General features: G+C 41.0%; 1 protein-coding gene across 6 annotated transcripts in view; it reads right to left on the bottom strand.

Moving 5' to 3' along the window:
- LOC146565662 (neurexin-2-like) overlaps positions 1-24,531 on the bottom strand; it is a 143,866-nt gene that overhangs the window by 67,531 nt on the left and 51,804 nt on the right. For 5 of the 6 annotated variants that reach the window (XM_085288979.1, XM_085288978.1, XM_085288974.1 and 2 more), the window contains 9 exons: positions 21,254-21,415; positions 15,329-15,758; positions 14,262-14,645; positions 13,161-13,364; positions 9,703-9,729; positions 4,549-4,668; positions 4,080-4,461; positions 2,836-3,026; positions 2,435-2,608 (listed from right to left, as the gene is read on the bottom strand). In XM_085288979.1, coding sequence (XP_085145105.1) covers positions 2,435-2,608; positions 2,836-3,026; positions 4,080-4,461; positions 4,549-4,668; positions 9,703-9,729; positions 13,161-13,364; positions 14,262-14,645; positions 15,329-15,758; positions 21,254-21,415 — 2,074 coding nt within the window. The remainder of the gene's footprint in view (positions 1-2,434; positions 2,609-2,835; positions 3,027-4,079; positions 4,462-4,548; positions 4,669-9,702; positions 9,730-13,160; positions 13,365-14,261; positions 14,646-15,328; positions 15,759-21,253; positions 21,416-24,531) is intronic. The other variant, XM_085288976.1, reaches the window with a different exon arrangement.

Here is a 24,531-nt window from a genome sequence, read left to right as displayed (position 1 = left end):
ATCTGTTAAAGTTTTCAAATGTATCTGACTCTGTAAGTCCAACAAGCTTCACCCTAGTTGCTGTACAAAAGCTGTACGATATGGATTACTGTGTTGCAGATACAGAAGACTAATTTTCCCTTGAGGACACCCTCTAGATCCAGGATGGGCAATTAATTTTCCCACAGGGCAATCCACATGGGAAACTAGGACTGTTGTGGATGGCTGCACCACTAAGACAAACTGAATTCTGCTCTGTATTGAGTTTCTCTCTTTATTAGCTTATTGGTGCGCTCACAACAATCCGACTTTCTTATGTGGCCATTCGGGAAAACGAATTGCCCACATCTGCGTAGATAACGGCATCAAGCACGTGCACGTGCTTGGTAGTTGTCTGAGTCCTGTCCATCCAAATGAATTGTTAGTAAAACCTGAGCAGATGTATAAGAGTTCACTTAAAACTGAAGTTTTAACACACAATGGTAACACTGAAAATGTACTTAAATGGTTCAAACCCTGGATATGGATATTAAGAGTATAACAATTCACCAACTGTAGAGGGAAGGTATAACAAAACAAGGAAACCATCTTTTGACCGCAGGCCTAATGGCTTAATCACGATTGCAAGCATTTTCACAGTTGGCTTTTTATGTGAACAATCTGCAGAGAGTACAGCTTTTACCAGCGTTTTAGTTTTCGAATCATTACAAGCCAATAGTACACGCACTCCATGTGGACTGACAACAGAAAATGTTTCTGAATCTTTATGTCAAAGGCTGAGAGAACCTTAATGCTAAAGATCAGAGCAGTTGAAGATCACTAGGAGCTGAACTAGATTCAACAATTCATTGAAAAACACATGCATGTTTAACTTAGGCCTGTCGTACTTGAGGCCAGACAGAATGTACTTTACCTGTTCAAACCCATCCGATGCTTCACAAAATAAACAATGTTGTGGATAACTATCAGCTTCATCCTCTTCACTTTACTCAGTGTTTCTTAAATAGAGCTATTGCAGCATGAATAACATTGCTGTCATGGACCAGTGGATGCTATAGACTGTGTGGAGGAGGACCCAAAGGCCGATGTGTGAAAGTGAACCGTACTGAACTGAAAGCAACCGGTTTTTTGGCTGTTTGCAAAATCAAAAAGGGGAAAACAGAAAACTATAAGCTCTAGAAAACACACAGGGGGCTAAGAGACACTTCGGCAAAGGGAACAGATGCTCTGACGAAGACGTTATTATATATCTACGCACAGAAGGGCAATCAGGGAAGTGGAAACAGCTGGGGAAAACAAGACACAGCTGAACTAAACCACAGAGGATGAGACAAGGGATGAAAAACTAAAAGCAACTGACTGGACTGACACAAGAGGATGAAACACTAAGGGAAAACGAAACTCTAAAGAAAATCAGTGACTAGGGAAAAGCCAAAAACATTGTAAAATAAACAAAAAAGAAACCAATATCAAATAGAAAATAAAACTTGAAAAGTCTAAGATCTCACAAACACTGTTCAAGTGACCCAGGACCGTGACAAGTGATTTTTCAGGATCAGAATTGATTGATACTTTCACCCACGAACAAAAACGAGATGAAAATTTCCAGGGGAGGTGAGATCCAATCGAGATCCAATGCTCCCCTTTAAGACAATGTGTGATGTGGGAGAAGTTGGGAAACGATCCAGGTAAATAATATCCATTTGTGGATATTATAAGTGTGGAACAACTCTCACAACAGCAAACTTTAACTGAAACTTAATCGACTTTAGATTTAGTCCACAATAATACAAACAAAAATTCAAAAATTAAGACTAAAACTGAATGAAAATGTTCCGCTAAAATTAACACAGCAGCAAAGTCAATAACAAAAAAATTGAGAAAACTCAAAAATGTATTGAATCAAGTTCACATGACACTTTTGAGTTTTCTGGTTCCCCCCCCAATCAGAGGAAGATTAATAATAATAACTAATTCACAACTGGGCCACAATCATTTTACACCAACTGAAGCTCCTCACCGGTAACTAATAAATGGTGCAAAACTGACAGAGAAAAATGTCTGACCTTCTCCAAGCGTCACCACCAGTTCAAGTACATATACAGCATACATCTATTCTGTCACATCCAGGTCGGCCTTTGTTAAGTAATGGCTACCTTATTTGAGATTTTTTGTGACTATTTAGCCTTGGCAGAACTGTCCACTCTGCTGAGTGTTTTCTTGTTAGAGGTCCATAAAAGCAGCTGAATGTCTTTACTGCTGCATGACAGTATTGCACGTTAGATTAGGTTGAAAGGAAATAATAATACACAGAACAACAAAGATGTTTCAGGCCCTAACAAATGAGGTGTGATTAATTTTCAGCTACCTGCTCCCCTCTTTTCAGGAGTACCACCTGTGAAGTACAATGAAATCAGAACACCGAATGATTCACAGGTGTTTCACATGTCCTCACCTCCACAGCCGTGCTCCACCTCCCCCACTTTGTGTAGGGCATCTGCTAGGAGGTCAGGGAGTCTTCCATTCAAGTCCACAGATGCCAGGCAGCCCTTGTATCCTTCCCGGGATGCTATTAGCCTGGGCAAGCTGCTGTACATGCTCTTCCCAACACCTCCAATGTACAGCTCCCCTTTAAGATAGAGGAATTGATCAGGAGGAAATTTGGCCAGAAAAAACATTTTCCGTATCCAAGTGCTTGCTAGTGCATGCACTGAACCACTCCGAAAAACAGCACGTTTTACACATGTACACACTTTAAATTTTGCAATATAGTGTTTTCTTCAGAGCAAATGTCAACAAAATTGACTATTAAGCATTAGTTTCTGCCACAAGTACCAACTATATCTTTAGTAATACCTTTCAAATCCAGGTTGCGGGCTCCATTGGAGTGCTGGGTGACAGTGCGGGAATCAATCTTGAGGATGTGCACATTGTTGCTGTCACGGGAAATCATCACATTGTGCCACTGGTTGTCATTTAGTGGCTTGTCAGAGTTTCCCTTCATTAGTGACGGCCCATTTCCCAAGTCAAAAACATAATGGATGTACCTGCACGACAACACAAATGTTTACAAATGCCATTTCCTATCTATAATTATTTCTTCACATGCCACATGCCACCAGCAACTCAGCAATACCACCTTTACGTAGCAAGCGGATAAGTAAAAACCGCCCGTGTGCGTGACTTTTATACGATTAAAGCGTGGTTCAAATTACTCCAGTGTCATGCGTGGCGATGCAGCTGTGCACACTTCTGTCTGCCAATCTGTTTTGTGGTTCTATTTCTGCCGGGCCTCAAACTACTCGAACATATTCAAGTATTTTGTTTATGTTCAAACAAATAACAGTGAATTTATGTAAACACAGAAGGTAATGCTTTAGGCACACCAATATGTTGACATTAAATCTTATCATTTAAAGGACACACTGTCAAAAACGACATCTTGCTTAAATCAAAGTAAAGCAACATCCATGAATAAGCTGCTACACTTCACACATAACACCGAGCAGCCGGAAAACTATGACAGAAGTGTTGGAAACCATTTTTTTTGTCTGTGTTGTCTGCCTGAGCCTCTGCTGCAGGCTCCAGAGCTGAACAAGGCTTCCCGCTGACTAATTGCTTACTGGGAAGAAAGTCTGTGCAAGGTCTGACAGTGGGAAGATACAATTGTTGCTTTGCTTGCTCTGTTTTAACGACCTTTCTCTGCGATTCTCTCTGCAACAAAAATTATTTACGATGAATAAAACATTTGAAACGTATTTGAGATGGTGTCAAAGTGCCAAAATGTGCTTGAGTACGGGAACGAGTGTGACTTTTTTGAACTTGCGCTGCCTCTCTGTGCTCGACTCCCTTTAACAGAATTATTTATAATGAACAAATGATTTTAAAGCCATTTGGTATCTCTCTGCAGTGCTGCGGGGTGATGGATTCAAGATATGAATTATGATTAGGTAATTTCGAGGCCAGGAAATAAGAAAAGCTCCCGTTCGTGCTTTATTTTTCCAAGACAAATACTGTTTGGTTGGAATACAGTGAATGAAAAAATAAACCCCTTTTTCAGATTTCTTCATCACACATGTATATTAGACGCTAGTACTTACCCTTTGACTAGCTCCACCACAATGAAGTCACTTCCATCTCCTGAGTTGTAAAGGATCAGCCCGTCGGGGCTAGTGGTCTTGAACTGAAAGAAGAGGTGCATGGAGGCGTAGGCCTGTAGAGTGGAAAAAGCCAAGTAGCTGGCCTGCGTTAGGAAAGTTACAGGATTGGCAACAATGTGCCTCATGCCAAACCGAGCATTCAGCTCGCAGTAGGAGATGTCTCCATTCTTGCACTGGTCCAAATAGAGCATCCCATTGAAGGAGAGGGCTTGCAAATGTCCGATGAAGTTGGAAGGCACCACAGAGATGAAACGGCGCTCGCTCATGATCCCCGTCTCGATGTTGTTGAACTCCAGGCGGGTGTGGGCGCCGGTCATGTGGCCTAAGTAACAAAGCATTCTTTTTCAACTGAAAAACATTTCAGTATCTGTGCCTTTTTTCTACTATAGCCACTTTCTCCCTACTATACCTTCCACAGTCACGTTGTCTACAGAGAGCTGCAAGTTCTTCCCACGCCGTACCACTTTCACTGTGTGCCACTCGTTGTCATTCAGCTTCTCGCCTACAAGGAGTATCTCTGGTCCCTTGCCTAAGAGGAAGAAAGCGTCAAGTGACAATCATACCACATGAGCTCAGTGTACAAGCCTTCGACACAAAGCACTCAATATTTGAAGCACTCTCAGGGTTCATGCATTCATTTACTTATCACTCACACACAAAGCCACAAACCAGCAAGCAATAATTTGTATTTATTCAATACGCAATAATATGGGAAATGAGACAAAGAAACAGCTACAAAAGAGCCCATTCAAATCCGAATGTTTAAAATGTACTGCATGACACAGCTGCGCGTTCTCTGTGTAGGGTCATTTGGGTGATGTCTGTTGGTGGAAACATGTTGAGGCCATGCAGTATCTGGAGCCCTGTCTCAAACACGGAGCTTTAAGTTCCTGAATTTCTGCACTATCCTGAGCCTTTTTCAGTGGTTTCAAAATAGGTCACAGTGCAGAAGCTTGCCACTGCAGCACCGTCATCCCAAATCAGTGCCTATGCAACAGGCCGACACGGCAGTTCAAAGGAGTTCTGACATCGCTTGGGAAACTAATTGGCCATGCCTAAGCTGACTGCGCCTTTAGGGGTTTGTCTGTCTAATTGAGCTCAGGGTGCAGGAGAATTACAGGGGACGTACAGAGGACAATAAATGGAAAACATCAACTGGTTTCCGAACACTTCACTGTTTCATCCTCAGGGAAATAAAATGGTGACTGGAGACTTTGTCCAGAGCTGCATATCAAGTGTCTTCACAGCACACTGCATCATTTCACCGTCACCCTGCTGAATATTGACTACGCACACCAGAAAGATCAATCTCATCAAATCCCGCTCGCTGTATATTTGATGGCTTCGCTTAGATAATGAAAAACACACAACTTGCTGGATTCACGTCCAACACAAAAAACCCGAGAAATGTTTATCTTGTAAGTGACTATCATGATAGCAGAGGTACAGACGAGATTTGCTGTAATGAAAGAGGCAACAGCGGAATGCAAGACAGTACGGACTATTCGGCTTATCTGTGTTTCTGCATGGGGACCTCACCTGCTATCTAATGTCAGCATATGAAGCCAAACACAATAATATCAAAATAGAACAACAAAGTCAAATTTCTTGCAAGCACAAAACAAGAATTTCTCAATATTTTACACATAAAATTCAGTTTATATCATTATTACAATTGGATAGATCAAGACCCAAAGTGGTGATACTACAAGTGCAATACTGAACATGCTTTCAATCATATCATCATTTTAAAATTACACTCAGGCCACTCTTCTTGTTGTTGCAGTTGCCCTACATCTGTTGCTGTTGTGCACATTTGCACAACATCGTGTTAGTTCCGAGAAATCGCTTAGGGGTGAACTAAAGTCTGGGCATCCTTCACAAACAGTGTTAAATGCAATTAAAGGGGCTATGCACACGTTCATTAAGTATGTAAAACAGTACAGGTACAACCAGTAATGACTATTTTTCTAGCAAGAACAATTTCTCTTTGTCTGTTGTTTCCACTGGGATGTATTTCGACAACACAACTACCCAGTTACAATACAATACAATACAACTTTATTCCAGAGGTTTTAATCAGCTGAGGGTGACACAATAAATAACAACATGCAAGCCCATGCTGTAGCGAGTTATCGATCAAAAAGGGAGGCCTGCCCTGGAGCTTACCCTGCTCTGTCACCTTTTATGACTGTAATGGGGAGGACTGCTTACTGAACTGAGCGTTATGTTCAACACGAGATCTCAAGACCTGTCGCTAACAATCGAGGCCATCTGAAAAATGTAAAGAGGGCAGAGAGCAAAGGCCTCGCCCCCCGTCCCTCTCCCAACTTATTTTTAAGCAACTGGAGGAGTCCCCCCCTGCTGGCCATTTTAAAGAATGCAGCTTCAAAAGTGACCTATTGTGCTAATTTACAACTCAGCGTAAAGTACTTTTGCACACCTCACAGTTCAAAATTAATCCTGGTTCTTCTGATACTGGGTGTTGGTACAGCATCTTAGTTCATACTGTCTGAAACAACTTTAAGATGATCCTACTTTTAACCCATCTTTTATAAAGCATCCACAGAATAAGGGCAATGGCATCAGTGGTCCTGGCCCCTTATTGAAATCCAATAGTGTGGTTGCTATAGCAGTGAGGTGGGATGTTAGCTCATATAGCTTGATTATGGATACAGTTTAAAAATGAACGATGAATGAATGATCCATGGGTGTGGAGTCAGAAAGAAGCTTACCGGTTCACTGCAGCGAATAGTTTAAATAGTTGCAGCAGGGTAAGTAATGTATATAACAATAAATAATGAATGTTGTCTCTCAATACTTTTAAATAAAGAAGCAGCATTTTAAATGTATATTTTATGATAGAAAGAGTTATCTGTAACACTGCAGAGTGGATCAAAATGGTAGAATAGAAAAGTGTATTCACCACAGACATCTGATTGTAAACCCTTTGAAATCGGTCTGCCTTTCAAAAGCTTGAAAGAAAGGTCCATATTGTCCATTCTGATCCCCAGCTGTATTTGAGTGATGCTTTCAATAATAACTTCAAAGGCTCGGTGGAGTTATACAGGTCAGACTCATGAGTGAGCTGAGACTATGGCTGCAGGATTTGCGTCTTAATAAAAAGCAAATTTGTCGAACAAATGCCTCATTTCAAAAGTGTGCGCACCACGCTTTCCCAGACTCCATATAATTAATCAAGAACACTGCAGCAACATTTGTTCTTACAGCGATTACCCTCCCACTGTGTATCCAGTTGTGGACAGTTTCCAAGCAGCTGTTGCAGATGGGCTTTCCTCCCAGATTCCTTTGGAAGTAAGCTACATTTGAAAGACACCTTGCCTGAGAAATTCCGATTTCTCAGGCAATTCCGATTTGCCTGAGAAATAATTTGCCTGCAGTCAAGTTAGAAGGTAGTCCATCAAAGCGGGGAAAACAAATGTATTTAAAAAAGTACATAACCCAAACTGTACGGTAGCGCTGTTTTTGGTGATTAGTGTCTTAATAATTTAAGCAGGTAGTTCTGCAGTTTAAAACTCTGTGTACATCTTGTAATATTGAATAACCATTAGGAAGCCATTCATTGCCACATGTGCCCAGTTAAGCTATTTTAGAGGCAACTGATGCAGGATACAAGCAGTTTAATGAATACAGAAGACACAAATAAAGTGGACAATGCACAATGTTATAATGCCATCTGCTGGTAGAGAAGGAGAATTTCCAGGGCAGATATCTGATGAAGATAATAGATAGGCAGGCAATGCTCAATGCATTTTTCTCTGCTAAGCTTTCTTTGCATAAGGTTTCATCTGTATATTTTCCACTGAGTGCAACAAATCATTTAAAGTGGATTATAAACCGCTTTTATGCAGGTGAGATAGCACACAGGCACCTAGTTTCCATTCAACCATCCACACACATAAAACCAGACACACAAACACACATTAATGCACACATTTTACTCACCTCGCACAGAGAAAAACAATATAATTGATTCAATATAACGAGCAGTTCAATAATTTCATACATGTGCAGTAAATCTGTGTACAACTGTATTGTAAAAGCTGTTAAAACCTGCACCTAACTGACTGCGGGTTATTGATTCTTTACTTACCTGGGATTCACTGTCAAATATATTTGAGAGTACACAAAGAGTTGTCTTTATCAGAGTATCTACCTCTCGTGATTTTAAATGCATAATAATTGGCAATAGGGCGGCTTTTCTGCGAATCGTTTTCTAACACGAACACCGAGAGGTTTTTATTCTGAAGTATCAAAGAATTATTCATACATGAGGGGTGGGAACAAGCTTTCAGTCCGCACTCAATTATAGTGATAACTTTTATAAGCATTCATAAGCCTCCTCTGTATACGATGATCTAAATCAGAGAGCCACTCACCTCTCCACCGGCAATAGCGTTTATCTGTTTCTCACACCGCTGTAGTCTGAACCCAAACTTAAATTGCCTGTCTATCGGGCGAGAGCAACAATCTGCATCATAAATTCCAGCATCACTGCGGTGCGACCTGAACTCCCACTCCACTTCACAAGAGCAGAAAAAACCAGCAAATCTATTCCGTTAATCCAGGGGAAAATCTTACTTTCAGTATTCATTTTCCTTTGGGTCAGCTGAATTATTAAAAGACCCTGTAGCTTCATGAAAATGTTTTTTTTCTTCTTTTTGGATAGATTCTCATCTTTATTGCCATTTTTTAGCTTATGTTTTCAGTTCATTTTCAACATTTATTTCATTTATTGCCCTGTACTTTATGGCAAACAGTCAACGATGTGCAATCAAAACGTTTATTGATGAAAAGAGCAATCTGTTAATCTGTTAATGAGGCATTGGTAATCAGAGTAAAAGGAGATGGGGTATTGAAAAGATATTTAAACATGGAACATGTTTCGTGACAGTTACTCTAATAAAAAGGTGTCCAGAGCTGCGAATTGTCTGCACCAATCTGTATCTATTTTTACACATTTTAGCCAAAACAAGTCATTGATTTTCTGAAGCTCTGCTATTGATCTGATTTCATTCTAACCTTTAAGTTTATCTCAGCTCTGTCACTGCAGTCTGATTACTCCTAATAAAGCAGTTGTTTTTTTTCCCTAAAATGAAATTGAGACACTGATTTTCCCACTAAAGACAATTACGGGTTATATTTTAACTGCACCCAATTATCAGCTATGTGAGCAAATTAGTCAGAGGCAGATGAATGGCAGACTCATTGGCAGCCCAACAGCAGACTATTGTATGTCAAAAATAGCTACATATGATTACAGCATCATTATACTGAAAATGTGTCTAATTTGAATTGGTAGATTTCATGACAACAGGATCCCAATTATATTCAGCTGTACAGCTGCGTGCCACAGTGAAGTCTCACTCATGTTCTTATCTTTATACTGATGCTTGTGAGGAAGATAACAGCAACAGTAAACAAAGACAATTGTGTGGCAGAATAAATGAATTATATTCTCTTTCATGTGGGAGCAGAGGCACAGAGCATGTTCCTAAATCATGGTACAGTAAATAAAATCATAATCATAGGAGACACTTACTGAGATTACAGCCTATCCTGATACAATCTGGTGAGAGAGAGAGTGAGATGGTGAGATTAAAAGAAAAAAAAAGAGAGAACAGCACAAGAGGAGATCATTTCACATCCTTCAAGGTACATTCTGCAGACAATTCAGTGCTTTTCAGAGCCCACCATCCGGGGACAGCCTGAAGAGTCTAAACCGCCACCTTCCTCTCTGAGGAAGAAAAAAGGAACGGTGAGTGAAAGGGAAAAAAAAATTCCCAGCATGTGTCTGGCACCGCTGGAAATACAAGACACCCGGTCAAAGTTGGGATCAATGAGAGTTTTATGGACAATAAAAGTAGAGGTGCAGTGAAGTTATTTTTAGCATCCATACCGGCTCTGCTACGACTGCTTAGGTTAAGAATCGGCAGGATTTATCTGTTTCAGATAACACGACTGATCGCTCCACCTACATCTGCTTTGGGGTAATTCGGCAAACTCACACTGCTGTGAGGAAAATTGTCAGATAACAAAATTGGAAAATGAAACTCGTATTAGATTTGAGTGTCTCACGAGGAGATAATTATGCTGATTTTAACATGAGAAACATGAAAACCTTTCTCTGAGAATAGACACAGAGAACAGGTGGCTACTGAACAATAAACAGTCACAGACGTCACTGAGGCTGAATTTGCAGTCAGCGACAAGTAACCTGTACACCACTGAGATATATGATCAGGAAATAGTTGTTGAAGCTAGGTTAAGAGGAGAAGTGATGATCAAGCTTCATGCCAAGAAAGAGTACTTCAGAGGCGATCTTTGCTTTGAGAGTGTTGATGAAGAAGCATAGAGAAGGTCAGAAGGAATTGCACTGCATCTTTCAGGATAGAGCATATGATATGATACGGTAGAAAGTATATGTTAGGGTGCCAAGAGTGGAGGTGTGGTACTGCAAGGGGAAAACAGGAGCGGGAGAGAAATTTCAGAGGGTGGTGCAGGACATGTATGAGGACAGTGGTGAGGTGTGCAACTGATGTGACAGATGGGTTTTTAAGGTGGGGGTAGGATTATATCAGGGATCACCTCTGAGGCCCTTGTTGATTGTAATGGTAACTTGGTAACTTCGATGTTCACAGATAACACTGTGATCTGTAGTGAGAGTAGGGTGCAGTTGGAAAAGAGCCTGGGGAGGTGGAGGTATGCTCTGGAGAGAAGAGTAATGAAAGTCAGTAGAACAAATAAACGAAGAAAGAATAAATGTGAGTGAGTGAGAGAGGGGTAATAGTGAAGAAGCAAGGAGTAAAGATATCAAGGTGTATGAGTGTCTGAGGCCAACTATTCATAGAAACACTAAACAAGTCAGGTCAAGAAAAGAGAGTGGATGGAGACCAGTATCAGGCGTGATTTGTGACAGAATATAGCAGCATGAGTGAAAGGGAAGGTTTGCAAGACGATAGTGAGACCTGCTATGGTGTGTGGTTTGGAGACGGTGGCACTGACAATAAAAGACAGGAGGTCGAGCTGGAGGTGGCTGAGCTGAAGATGCTATTTTCATCGGGAGTGACCAGGATGGACAGTATTAGAAATGAGTATATGAGGGAGACAGTTCAAGTCGAGAAGCAAAAGTTAGAGAGGCTAGGTTGAGATGGTTTGGACGTGTGCAGAGGAGGGACAGTGGATTGGACAAAAGTTGTTAAATATGGAGCTGGCAGGAGGGAGGAAAAAGAGGAAGACAACAAAGGTTGTGTGACAGAGGATGGGGTGAGACGGAGGCAGTGGGGACCCCTAAAGGGAGCAGCTTAAAGAAGAAGAGCCTGTGCAATCTAATATATGAGAGGTTAATCAACTAGTAGTCCGTAGATGTAATACATTATAAGTATATTCTTCATGACTGTGCTTTTTTATGCACAAATTATTGTCGTTTATTAAATCTGGTAGGCTAATGCACCTCTACTGAAAAAGCCCAACTCTCGATCCATCTTCAGCTCAAATTGCTGTTTGTCCTGCAGGCTTGACGGTAATATATTTTCCGAGTTACACACAGAGGAAAAGTGGCGATTTGCACAACCTGCAGCCTCAGTGATAGTTACACCGTGAAAAAAGTGACAACAGCACAAATGTAATGCTTTGCCAACATTTTCTCATATCTACAACAGTGACTATCTTCTCAATCCAGCTGAAATGTTCACATTTTTGGCCTCAAAATGGGCTCACCCACACATCATTTGCATGTTCTGAATAATGAAACCAATTTAACCAACTGTGGTTCAATATGTCGGTGTAAGTTATGTGGCTGCAGAGTGCTCTCAGGCTGTCAACCATCACAGAGCAGTGGATACAGACAGCCAGAGACCAGAGTGACTTTCTGCTGCGGATGTGTGTCTGCATGTGTGCGTGCGCGTGAGTGCGTGTGTCTGTACGGCCATCGCTGGTACTCTCTGTTCAGTGAAGCGGCTCTAAACTGGAAAGGCCAGTAAATGTGAGGGGAAGGAACTACAATGGACACATCTACAATGTGAGCAGTTTAAGCGGTAATATTTCAGCGTAATGACGGATCAGGTCTCTGACTGCCTTCTCCTTGAACTGCAGACAAGCCATTGAAGGGCTGAAAGAGCCGAGACGGTCAGGTGGGACCTGACCAAGGGATGAACTGAAAGAGTGAGTGAGTGAAAGAGAGAGAGAGAGAGAGGCAGAGAAAGAGAGAGAGAGAAAGATAAGGCAGAATATACATACACATATACAGTAGCCTAAAAAGTCACTAATCCCTTGTTTTTCCACAGCTTTTGGTATTTTGTTCTGCATTTTATGTGCATTGTCTTTAGAGCACAAAAATATACATTTTCTCCCTTTCTTTCCTTTCTGCCTCTGCAGTATAAGGTATTAGATAAAGACATAACCTTGAAACATATTTTAACGTCTACTTCAAAGCAAAGTTTAGACATAACTGTGACGTCTCGTTATATTGACGCTTTAGCTCGTATTGGGTGTAAACACAATGGCACTTGCATATCATACTATTTTTCTCTCTATATAGTCTTGTCTGTATCTGAAGACAAACAAATATTTAGCAGGTTATAATATGCATCTTTTTTGACGTTATTTGGAATGTTTCTTTAAAATTTCCTGGTTTAAAGCAGAGCTGGCAAAAAAGAACGCTGACAAGGATATCCCCTAATGACATCACATTATGCTACTTTTTAATTTAAACTGATAATTCGTTATTTAATTAATTCATTTTCACTTAGACCCAGCTGCTCTTTCTAAAATTGACAGAACCACTGCAGGCCTCTGAAAAAAATTATAGGAGCATGCAAAACAACCAGGGGTGTGTGCTTTACTCTTCTTTTTTTTAGGCCACTGTATATACTGTGTATGCAGATGGGGATGAGAGAGCCTCAGACAGAACAAATACACAGAGGTATCTGTCTAAGTAACGCGGCCTAAAAGTTCAAGAGGGATTACAGTATGTGCTCATATTCGCCGCAGCAGCATTACCCAGGTTCACAGTGAGTTTCACTCTGCCTCCATCCAGCTCCAAGCGCAAGGTGTCTGCAGACTGCTGGGAGGTGGTGGCCATCAGCAGTCCATAGGCCCTCTGGGACATAAAGCGCAGAGACACGTCCTCGGCCTCTGTGTGCAGCGTCCTCGGCAGTACCACTTTTAGATACATGCTGCCGTCATAGCTCACCATGGTGGCCTCTGCAGATTTAGGAATTGGATTTGACCAAAAACGGGAGAGAAAAAAAGTGTTAGCAGACATCCAGAGGGAATCGCAGCGTGAAATTAAAAACACGAAGAGGCATTTATGGAGCGAAACCTAAATTTGGTCTGAGATTATTTTGGGTGCGACATGATATCCTTTTAGATTGCAGTTTTCATCTGCCGCACCAGATGGCAGAAAAAGCCTGGAGCAAACAGAGAGAGTGGCGAGATTGCAGGCGCAATCAAATTTCTGAAGGATTTATTCCCAACACAGCGCAATAGAAGGGGGATTTTCATTCCTCATACTATTAGCTGCCAATGGAGCTGCGTAATTTGGCCTCTCTGTGAGGAAGTTATCTGCACGGTGAATGCAGAGTGATTCAGGCCGAATCACTCTGCTGAAGAACCACTGCATTTCTGATGAAATACTCATAGCACTGGTAACCTCGTGATACTGACAATCCACTAATGAATCGCTCTACTGTAGGTAAATACCGCAATTTGCTGTTGAATGGCTCACATTAAAAACAGCATCATTTTCCATAATACTGTCACTGTCACCAGGTTGGTTTGTATATTTGGAGAGTTATTCTGGATTGAGAGCATGCCTCTCATTTGAATAGAGATGGCATTAGGCAGTATGATCATAATGCAACTGCAAATGAAATTCTTATTGTTTAGGAAGCTTGAGCACTAAGTCCTTTTGATAATGAAATTTGTCTATAGCTACATTGTTTCTATATTTACAGAGACTTTTAAGCCACTACACACCTAACTTAATAAATAAAATACTAGCCAAGTGTGCTAAAAGCTTTGCAGCACCTTTAAAAAGAAAAAAAACAAAACACACATTTATCTTCCCCATCTACTGCCATCCTTCTTAGATACTCTTACCCTTCTCGCAGCTGGGGCCTAGGTACCCAGTGCTGTTGCAGTCACAAATATGGCGATTCCAGCCCTCTCTGCAGTGTCCACCATTGGCACATGTGTCTCTGGTACACCTGACGTGAGTCTCCCTGGTGCAGAAGCTGCTGACACCTGTGGCGCTTTGAATTTCTGCCAGCCTCCGGAGGTTACGGCTCTGTCCATCAATGAACAGGTCCCTCACACAGCCCACGTAGCCGAGGCCGAGGGACGCCGTCCATACCTCAGGGGGCAGCATGAGGTTTTGACGATCCTCTGGCAAACCTCCAAGATACATGTCCCCATCCAGATCAAGGATCTCACTGCCTTCATTAGCAGAAAAAGGGATGCTCTGGCTGTTCACTGAAATAAAACCTGTGGGCCAGGCATTAAGTGTGAGTCAACTTGCACTTACACAGTTCTTTTTGTTGTTGCAGAAAAGGAAGACAGGTGTGTGCGTGGGTTGTGCTGAATGAAAGGCAAGAACAAACTGCGAGATTGAGGAAGTGGGCACCAGGCTGCTTGTCTTAAAAAAAAAAGTGAATATAATAAAAATGCACTATGTGTCCTTGGGAGATTATTTTGCTTTTGGGCAAAAGCAAAAACTAAAACTTGATCTGTAAAAGTGACGACCTGTGAATTTGGGACCCTTGAGAAGAAATGGATTTTATTTATAGAAACGTGAGGCCAAAATAGAAGAAGTGCAATCTCGTCTTCCACATACGTACCGCACTAATAAGTCAGGCAATTCCTAATTTGAGTTGGGCGACTGTGTAATTGGCCACTTGTTAAATAGGTTAACACAAATTTAAAAATGTCACATGTAGATTATAGCAACTAAAAATATAATTGTAATTAAAAGCTAATATGCATGCATGTTTCACCGCAGTGAATAAAAAACAGGAGCGTGCCAGAGTGACTGTATCCACGCTGACATATGGCGATTTCACAGCTTGGAACCTTTTATAGTCTGCTCCACAGCTAAAACTAGAGAAACACTGCAGCAGAAGCAGACAGAAGGCGTACCCCGCTTTCACAAAAACACAACACTGACTTACCATTGCGCCCTTTTCTCTGGAAGTCCACATGGCACCACTCGCCATCATTGAGCCTCTTGCTACTGGCTTTCATCTTGATGCTGCCAGAGCCCATATCCATGACGAGGAAGAGAAATCCGTCGAGCAGCTCGATGGCAAAGAAGTCGGCCCGGGGCTTCCTATCAGGCTGCGTGCCCTGCAGGCTGCCATGGCTGAACAGCATAAGGCCGCTGGGCTCTGTGGTGCGGAAGTCGAAAGATATGGACCCCGTTTTCTTTGTGTTCCACCTGGGCAATGTCAAGTAGGCAGACGGCGTGTCGAAGGTGACCGGCTCCAGGGCTTCCACATCCTCGCAGCTGAATATCAGGTCACCATGGATACTGATCTTGGGGTCTCGCTGTTCAGCCAGCCGTGACAGCTCGAGTCTAAACTCATTATTCTTGTAGACCACCTAATAAATGAGAGAGATGTCGTGGTGAGATGACAGCTGGAAAAGCGGAATGAATTTAGTGCAAAGGTTGAATATTAGTCATCAATAAACACGACAATCAATAGGACACAGCAGCCGACAACACGGTGAATCATTCCTGAACCCGGAGCTGAGACAGAAAGCACTTTAGTGATTTTACATTTGAGTGCATTTATTCTGCAGGATTTCAGGTAGATCATAAAAATATTTTAATTACCAACAAATTATGAGGAGATTATCACGAGACAACAAGAAGGCAGCAGGTGTTAAACCGCTTGTGAAATTGCAAAAAAAAAAGAAGGAAAAAAAAGAAAATGCATTTAGATTTAGATGCAAATGCTTATATTTTAGACATTTAACTGGCTCATTTAGGAATGCACAATGTGTCTGACATAATCATCTTAAATTCAGAGCGGAGGAACAGGAGGAGGAACACTGCACCCACACGATGGCAAACAATTTGGTGTATTTATACCGAGGTAAACTGAAAGAGATCAAGTCAAGGCAGAGATGGTGAGTGGGAGAGAGGCGGCCTTGACCCTTTACAAGCTCAGCGCGAAATTTATTATTTAAAATGGGTAAATTTAGTAAACATGCACTCGTGATCTGCAGAACAGTCGTTAAAAAAAAAAAAAAAAATCCGATTTTGCACTCCGGCATGAATAAATGTACATGAGAAACTCATTTGCCTTTGAGGAATATTTTGCTGGTGATTTAATATTTTAGTGAAATTCAAAAACAACCTTTTGTACATATATTTACTTGCATATACTGTACAAGGCTCCAGATAGACAATGCCTATTTTCAACATAAAGCATACTGGGAGAGAATGCCTGCGCAGGCTTCTTTGTCTTGTTGTTGTATTTTCTGCTTTCATTCTGGCTTCATCAATATGCACAGTAGGAAACCGCGGTCCTTGTCTCATTTTGTATCAGTTGTAAGTCACCCCGAGCCCACTGTTATCTGCCACATCACTCTGCAACCAGTCACTGCCTGAGGTGACACACCACACAGCACAGAGGACTAACAGCAGAGCTGAGAGGCAATTTGAGCCAATATCACACTTCACACTGCCTCAGTGTGACTAATTAAGCAGTGAAATCAGATGGCGAAACTGACCATCGAGAAATGAGTGTAACAAGCAATTTTAAAATGGGAAGACAGTCAATCAAGGCAGTCACTTACACAAAGAGGGAACAGCGTGTTTTCAGTTAACAACCAACAACACCAGCGAAAACGCACAGATGGCTACAAAAAGACACTGTGACCTCTGCAGGGCTATTATATAAGCCAAAGGACAAAGCAAGAAGCGGAATCCTATTTCACCAATTCAGATGCTTGTTGTTTGTGACATGGATTACAGAGTATCCCAAAACACAAGAAATAAAGCCCTTTAGTGCCAACCGGCAAAGTCCCTGTGTCATTTATGTTCAAAAAGTACAGCATAACAAACTGTGAGAATGAGGACCTTCTCTTCTCCCAACAGCCGTGTGAAGACGTTCTCCATAACCAAATTGGGTGCAATCTGTGAAGCATTAAAGTACACGTAGCTAATGGTTAGGCATGTGATATCTGGAAGGTACACGCACGGCAGCATAATAAAACGACATAGCGGCAACTTTGAAAAACAAATTCATCTCTGCCTGCTGGTTGTGACATTCATCTGAATGTTTCTCCTGCACTGATGAACCTGATGGCCTCTCCTCAGCAGCTCTCATATCTACTATCCTGAAACATGTAGGGAGATTAGTCATTGCCTAAGCTGTCTACATTCAGTAAAATAAGACAGAAAAAAACGAGTATTTTCCTCACTGTTCACTTTTTTCCCCCCACGCGGACCAAGAGGAATACAATATGTGCCGGATGTATTTGTGAATACCTTCTAATCACCACAGAGCTTTGATTTTTTACTTCATCACCAAACTCAAGCGCTCGCTTATGGACTGACACATCTCAGATTTCTTGGCAGGCCGATCCAGTTATGACCAGCTCTGCCTGTGTCACCGCTCACACTCATTATCGGGGTTTGTCAACCCTTCTTCATGACTCTTTATCGCGTCACACTCTTCCCGCATGCCTACAGTGTGACTGTGTGACTACACACAGAAGTAGTAGGTCTAAACACCATCACCAGTCACACCGCCCACAGAGCGGAGGTTGCAGCATTGGCAGCGGTGCTGGGACAATAACCTGTCCATAAATAACATCTCCTTTTCGTTTTAGTAGATGCAAACTGCATAGTAATGATGTAGATGGTGCACTTAAAATCAGTCAGTGGAAATACTTTTAGTGGGTTTAAATATTTATGTTATGAGGTTTATTAAAAAATGATTATATGTTTGTTATTGTTTGCTTACAAATGGCTTTATTAATAAATCTGTCTGTTTTAGGAAATTTATATAATTTATAGGAAAAAAAAAAAAAAAAAAAAAAAAAATATATATATATATATATATATATGCAAACTGTGTTGACGTTATGACTAAAAATGAATAACAGCCTTGATTTAAAAATAAAAACTGCTGGCAGCTCTCTGAGACTGTACTTAGGCAGTAATTGTGTTTAAATGTCGAGCTAGAATATTCAGAAAAATTTGTATGAATGCCCCTCGGAAAATTAAACCCAGCGCTGGTGCGGTGGAGGTGAGGGGGTCGGGCGGGGGCCAAGACAGGAGAGTGGAAGATGCTCAGATTTCCATTTCAAGTGACTGGGATGGACATTTATTGCTATTATTAAGAGCATTAGGAATGCATTAAGGAAATTTTAGTGGGATCTGTTGTTTCTTATTATTGTTCATTGTGAGAAGACAAAATAAACAATAATATATATAACTGACATACTATTCTAATTTGAATCTAGGGTGCCGTCTGTGTATATGAGAAACGTGACGCATTTAACCCAAATAGAGCACTAACATCGCATTCGCAGGAGGATTACTAAATGAACGTAATAACAGGAAAATCAAATGAATTGTGATTTAAAATACATTTTGTTCAAAAAACATTAGATGTTAATAATCTCTGTATGTGCGACCCACATGCGGCCCACCTGTCAAGGAGGAGATAGAGACAAGGAATGCATACATGCTACAAGGTCATTATAGTAAAATGAATAATTCTGGGAATAAAGTCCAAATTTTTGGAAAAACCTGAAGTACTATTTTGACTTTAATCTCAAAATTAAGAATAATTAAATCAAAATAGAGCCTTCTAGTGTGTTTATTTTTCTTAAAGTCTCTAATATTCCATTGGTATAATATGGCTTAGACTGAGCTCAGGTTTGGACATATGCAGAGGAGGGATGGTGGATATACTGGATGTGGAATACAAAGGATGTGGAATATGGAGCTGCCAAGCAGGAGGGAAAGAGGAAGACTCAGGGAATATTCCTGGATGTAGTGAAGGAGGTTGTTGTGACAGAGGAGGATGTTAGGGATAAGGTGAGATGGAGGCAGATGATCCGCAGTAGCGACCCTTAAAGGGAGACTTTGAACATTAAGGAATGTTTATGACCAAGTTACTGATGTCATACACAAAAACCTGGTGAAAGCAAAATATCTGGGCTAACAAACTTGCCCATTTATACACCGTATATTCATTTCGATATAAAATGTTTATTTATTTTTTGACCATGGTATTACATAGAATTACCTAAATTACTTAAAATGTATTGTTGCATGTTGTTTCAACAGGCAGTAGCACACATTGATTGTAACATCCATGTTGTTTCCACAAGACTTGAACGCACTGAGGTCAGAAGAACAAACTCTGACTCAGGAAATAGGACTAATCCAGGGAACATGTAAATGCAAGGTTTAGCACAGGGTTGCCTTGATCAAAACACTCATTCATACATAAATACCTTAATAAATTAGTACTTCATACAAAAACCCAAAGCATACAGGAATTATTTTGCAGGTATTTGGTAAAAACAGACAAAGAAGTGGACAATTTAAATTCTGACCGGCAACGAAAAGTCCACAGATTACTAAAGTCATCTAAATTTATCTTGTGAGTGGGTGGGCTCGATTAACTGTAGCTAAATTCACAACAATCCAGCTAGGCAGTCGATACTACTCGCTTAAAAACCACAAACCTCATAACGGCAACATCAGGATAAGAATGATCCTTTTTGGGGGAACCACAGATCACTGTCCAGTTCCTGTTGTGACATTTAAACTAGACCAGTGCACAGTAATCACAGCATATTACAACTGTAAAAATCACAGATATCGCTAACTTCTTTCTGTATGCAACATCTGATTGAACTTTAAAACTTGAACTCCCATATTTTGCCTCACAAAATCCAATTAATCAAAATATTATCTGAAGATTTCATTTCTCCACTACACCAGCTGGCTGCTTTGTCATTAGCAGTTGACAATTTAAGCAGTTTTTTCAACCGGATCCCAAAAAGAAAATGTGAAACCGAAGTACGAAGAAGTCTTCGTGTTAGTTTAAGCAGGCCAGCACTGATGAACAAGAGCATACCCGACAATAATCAGTCCTTAATCTACTTGTACCAAGACAGTAAGACAGTCCTTCTGACTGCCAAGCACTCACACTTAATGAAGCCGCTGCTCGTTATGCTCCGACCTGGCGCTGCTGTTATTAGCTTAGTCACGTTATTTCCACTCTATTTGCCTTGTGCATTATGTGTAACCTATATCTAAGTGATGTGTCTGCTCTGTCCTTGGTGCATTGTTCTCCCTGCTGAATCCAGAGAAGCTGGATTTAATGGGGATCAGGACAGGCGGCTAGAAAGAGTTTATAAGCAATTACGGAATAAATGGTCTTATATTGTGTGACGTCAGTGTCTCTGACAGAAGTAAACTCAGCTGTATGAGCTGGGGTATTAACCCCGAAGAAAATCGGCCTCCCTCACGTCTGTGTGACTTTTAAATATCAGACTGCTGCCTGTTTAATCACGTCTCCTCCTAACTCTCGTTGCGTAAGGGGAAAGCATTTCTCTTATTTTAAGGCTCACAGCACATCAGTTGCTTTTTTTATGAGACGGCTCAGTTCATTAAAAATTTGTGAGACCTGGCTGAAATTGGGCATTAACCCATAATTTGCTGCTTTACCTAAACATCTAGTACCAAGTACATGATCTTTACTCGCTTGCTGAAGATAATCAATGTGACAGGTGCAGGTCAGACTTAAAGCACTTAAAAAATGCAGAAGAGGGGATGAAAACCAGCTGAGGAATGAACATGAGATGCATCTGTTTCTTATGCATATCAGTGCTACATTCTCAAAGGGGTTCCCACAGGAATCTATAAATGCATATGCTCTGCACAGCACAACCTACCAGCTGAAAGTTTCTCCTTCAAACACCCTACAACAGGAGAATCAATATCAGTGCGAGGGGTAATTTTCTATACGCAGAACATGCTCTGCTTAAAGGGTTGCGCTACCTAAGGAGGGTCGGATAGTATTTCCAGTTTGCTGCTGAAGCTGAGGTCAAGCTGTACTCACATCTTTCAGACAGCCCATGAAGTTGTTGCTGACCGGGGAGCCTGGCAGGTCAGCTGTGTTTAGGCTGCCCCCTATGTAGAAGAGATCATCAGAGCCCAGCATGGTGTTGTCCTCCTGGGTGTAGCCAGTGGTGGTGAGAATCCCGTCCACCAAAATCGTCACCTACAGGGATAAAAATCCCAGCACGTTAGGAAAATAAAATCCAAGATTTTTAAACCAAGTGGAAAGAACCGGCCTAATTATTTCATGCTTCATTTCTTGATTTGAAATAAGCATGTCGTAATGTTGGCTCTTGAAGGCAATTACAAGAACAGCTTTGAAAGGTTCACTAATCTCAACTGATCACCATTTCTGATAAACCAGCATGATCGTAGCGAAGTCAACGTATGATAAATGTGGGCTCCGCTGATATTTTGGCTCCAAAGCAATTTGCGATGCTACAGTTATTTTGAGATTAAAGGTAACAGGATGGCAAGCTACATTTACTCGAATATTGGCACCATCAAAGCAAGAGATTTCTCCTATCAATGTCGTCAGTAAACAGGGAAGAAAACGAATGACTGAACAGGGATATAGAAGTAAAAATGATATGCTTGTTGCCATGACAATAAGCCTACAGTAACAAGTATTTCTGCACAAATGTAACAGCTCCCACTTAGGGGTAATAAGTGAAAACAATTACTATTTCTATTGTTGGGAGCATTATTCCATTTCATTTCAGGAAATTCTACAGTAGAAAGCAATTTCTTTGTATATTGCACTGCATATAATAAATATCACAAAATGCATAAACAAACAAAATAAAGTGTTGAGCATGCATGGTCACAGATTCAGTTAATTGTTCCGATGTCTCATGCTACACACAATATTCCTGAGTGGAAGGACACTGTGCATAAAATCCTTCAGTCAGATCATTAGCTTGGAAAATACCACAGATCATGCACTGTTTTCACATAGGGAGAGGATGCAAAGAGCAAAAGCCAGTACAAATCTCTATCCACTAGCTTCAGGTTATACTTGTAGGCGATCAGTCAGCAGGGCAAAATCAAAAAACAATACCCAAACAACCTAGGAAAACAGAATAAAAAATTAAGGATCAACAAGAGTAGAGTAAGGCAAAGGATTCACAACATGAATAAATGGCTATAATGCATTGCTACAAATGAGTTCAATGATGATCTGTAATGTACTACTAGAGGATGTAATTAGCTAACGGGGAACAGGTGGTGCAGAAAACTGGTGGGAAGGAAACAAAGTGTGGAAGGAAAACTAAGAACCAAGGATTACAAAAAGCTAAAAGGAAAAAAAAAAAAACAGGAAATGAGAGAGATGAGAGAGAGGGAACTATTTTCCAAATTCTCAAGTAAACACCCACAGGGGAAAATAAGCATTATAAAATGTGGAATCATTTCTAGCTTCGCTTAAAAAATCATTTAAAATGTTTGACTTGTGACCCTTGCATCTCGAGAATGAGTTAACTATGTAAAAAGAACCGTGTCTATTTTTATGAATATCATAAGAGGATGAGAGACAGCATGGTATGTTTAGGCGTCAGGTCAATAAAATGAGGTTCTGCCTTTCCATTTGCTGCTACTGGCAGGTATTGATTTCTATCTATCTGGTACTGAAGCCTTGAGTATCTTTGCCTCGGACCTTGGACAATGAGAAGGCTTGACTGAGGGTTGATGAAACTGCACATGAAGAAATTTCAGAAAAATGTGTTTCATGTCTGGGAAGTGATTGAGCTTGCTTTCTTGTTCACTCCAAAATGTCTACAGAAGCATGGCCGATGTCTAAGATGGTGGTGACACCCACCTACTTTACTGGCATTTGAATATCTGAGGTGAGGGATCGGTGCGTTCAAAGGTAATTACTGATTTAGGTCATTATTAATTAGAAGAACACACTGGGAGAATATACAGGCTCCAGACCTGGATGGCACACTTTGAAGCTGACCTTTTATCATTAATTTTGCCAGCATTTCGACATCGCCGGTGTTATGTAGTGCTTATTAAATGGTAATATATATTTATGACTGTCAGTGTAGCTCAGGAGGTTTTCAAAAGAGTATTCATGCGGTACAACAACAGATAATCAGCAAGCATGTTAGTGAGTTCTGTGTTCTGAGCATGCCAGTAAATAGGTGGATGCATCGATAACAAGGGTTGAAAGGCAGAGAAAATGAGCACCAACGAGTTTGCCCAAAACAGACTACACAAAAGGGAGATGGAGAGAGAGAGATAGTAATAGGAGGAATTCTAGAGTGAAAAGCACCACCGGATCTAATAAAATGTTTCCACCAGCTCTCTCGTGGGAGTTACAGTTCCTCCTATCTACATGTCAGTGAGCTAACTTATCTGAGGGGAAAGCAATTTACACAGGGATCAAATGCATGCCTGAAAGCATAAGTGACGTTGTAAGCATTCGGCTTGCCGCTCTTCTGGAAGCCAGGCTAAGGAAATAGAAGTGGAGGAGGATGCACGCTTATATGCAGGTTAACGTGACAGGTTTAGAATATACTGGCGATGATGAGATGGTTAGATACAAAATGAGTTCTTCTTTAGAAAAGAAATCTAACATTTATATGCACTGCATGAGTCCCACTCATCTTGGGGAATATATTTAGTCTGGTGATAGTTCAAGTAAATTTACAGAGCGATCGCTTTGTGGGGAACAGAAAAGCTAGCGCCGCCTTTCCCTTTAGAAGCTCAGCTTTCTTAGGGTTTCAGTATTGTACTGAACTCAGTTAGCTAAGATAATGGTAACAGCGACATTAATGCCATTGTCCAATGTATCTGACTAATACAGAGCATACTGGAGCATATTGGTCAGATATGTGAGAGCACAATTTAGGGTGGATGCACTCTTAGCTTACGCTTAGCTTAAAGTGAAGACATAACAGATTAGCTGGAGAAACATAACTGACAGCTAAATAACCATAAACACAGCTTATCTGTCACTGCTCTGTGTGTAAATACACTGAACTGCTACTTCATTAGGCGCAGCCATTCATCTGCTCGTCAATGAATGGCTACAGTAACAAGTGTTAATAAGTTGCAGCCAATCATATGGCAGCAACTCAGTGCATTCAGGCATGTAGACATGGTCAAGATGACCTGCTAAAGTTCAAACTGCGCACCAGAATGGGGAAGTAAAGGTGGTTTAAGTGACCGAATGTAGCATGCCTGTTGGTGCCAGATGGGCTGGTCAGGAAATGGACCTACTTTTGTGTCTTGGGTTTACCAAGAAGGATTAGAAAAAGAAAAAACAACTCTGAG

The sequence above is a fragment of the Mchenga conophoros genome, linkage group LG10 (assembly GCF_057382185.1).
Source record: "Mchenga conophoros isolate Kocher_MC1m ecotype Shallow Benthic linkage group LG10, M_conophoros_male_GT1.1, whole genome shotgun sequence".
Classification (NCBI taxonomy): domain Eukaryota; kingdom Metazoa; phylum Chordata; class Actinopteri; order Cichliformes; family Cichlidae; genus Mchenga; species Mchenga conophoros.
Note: the sequence above shows the minus strand (reverse complement) of the source record. Positions and strands in the feature narration are given on the sequence as shown.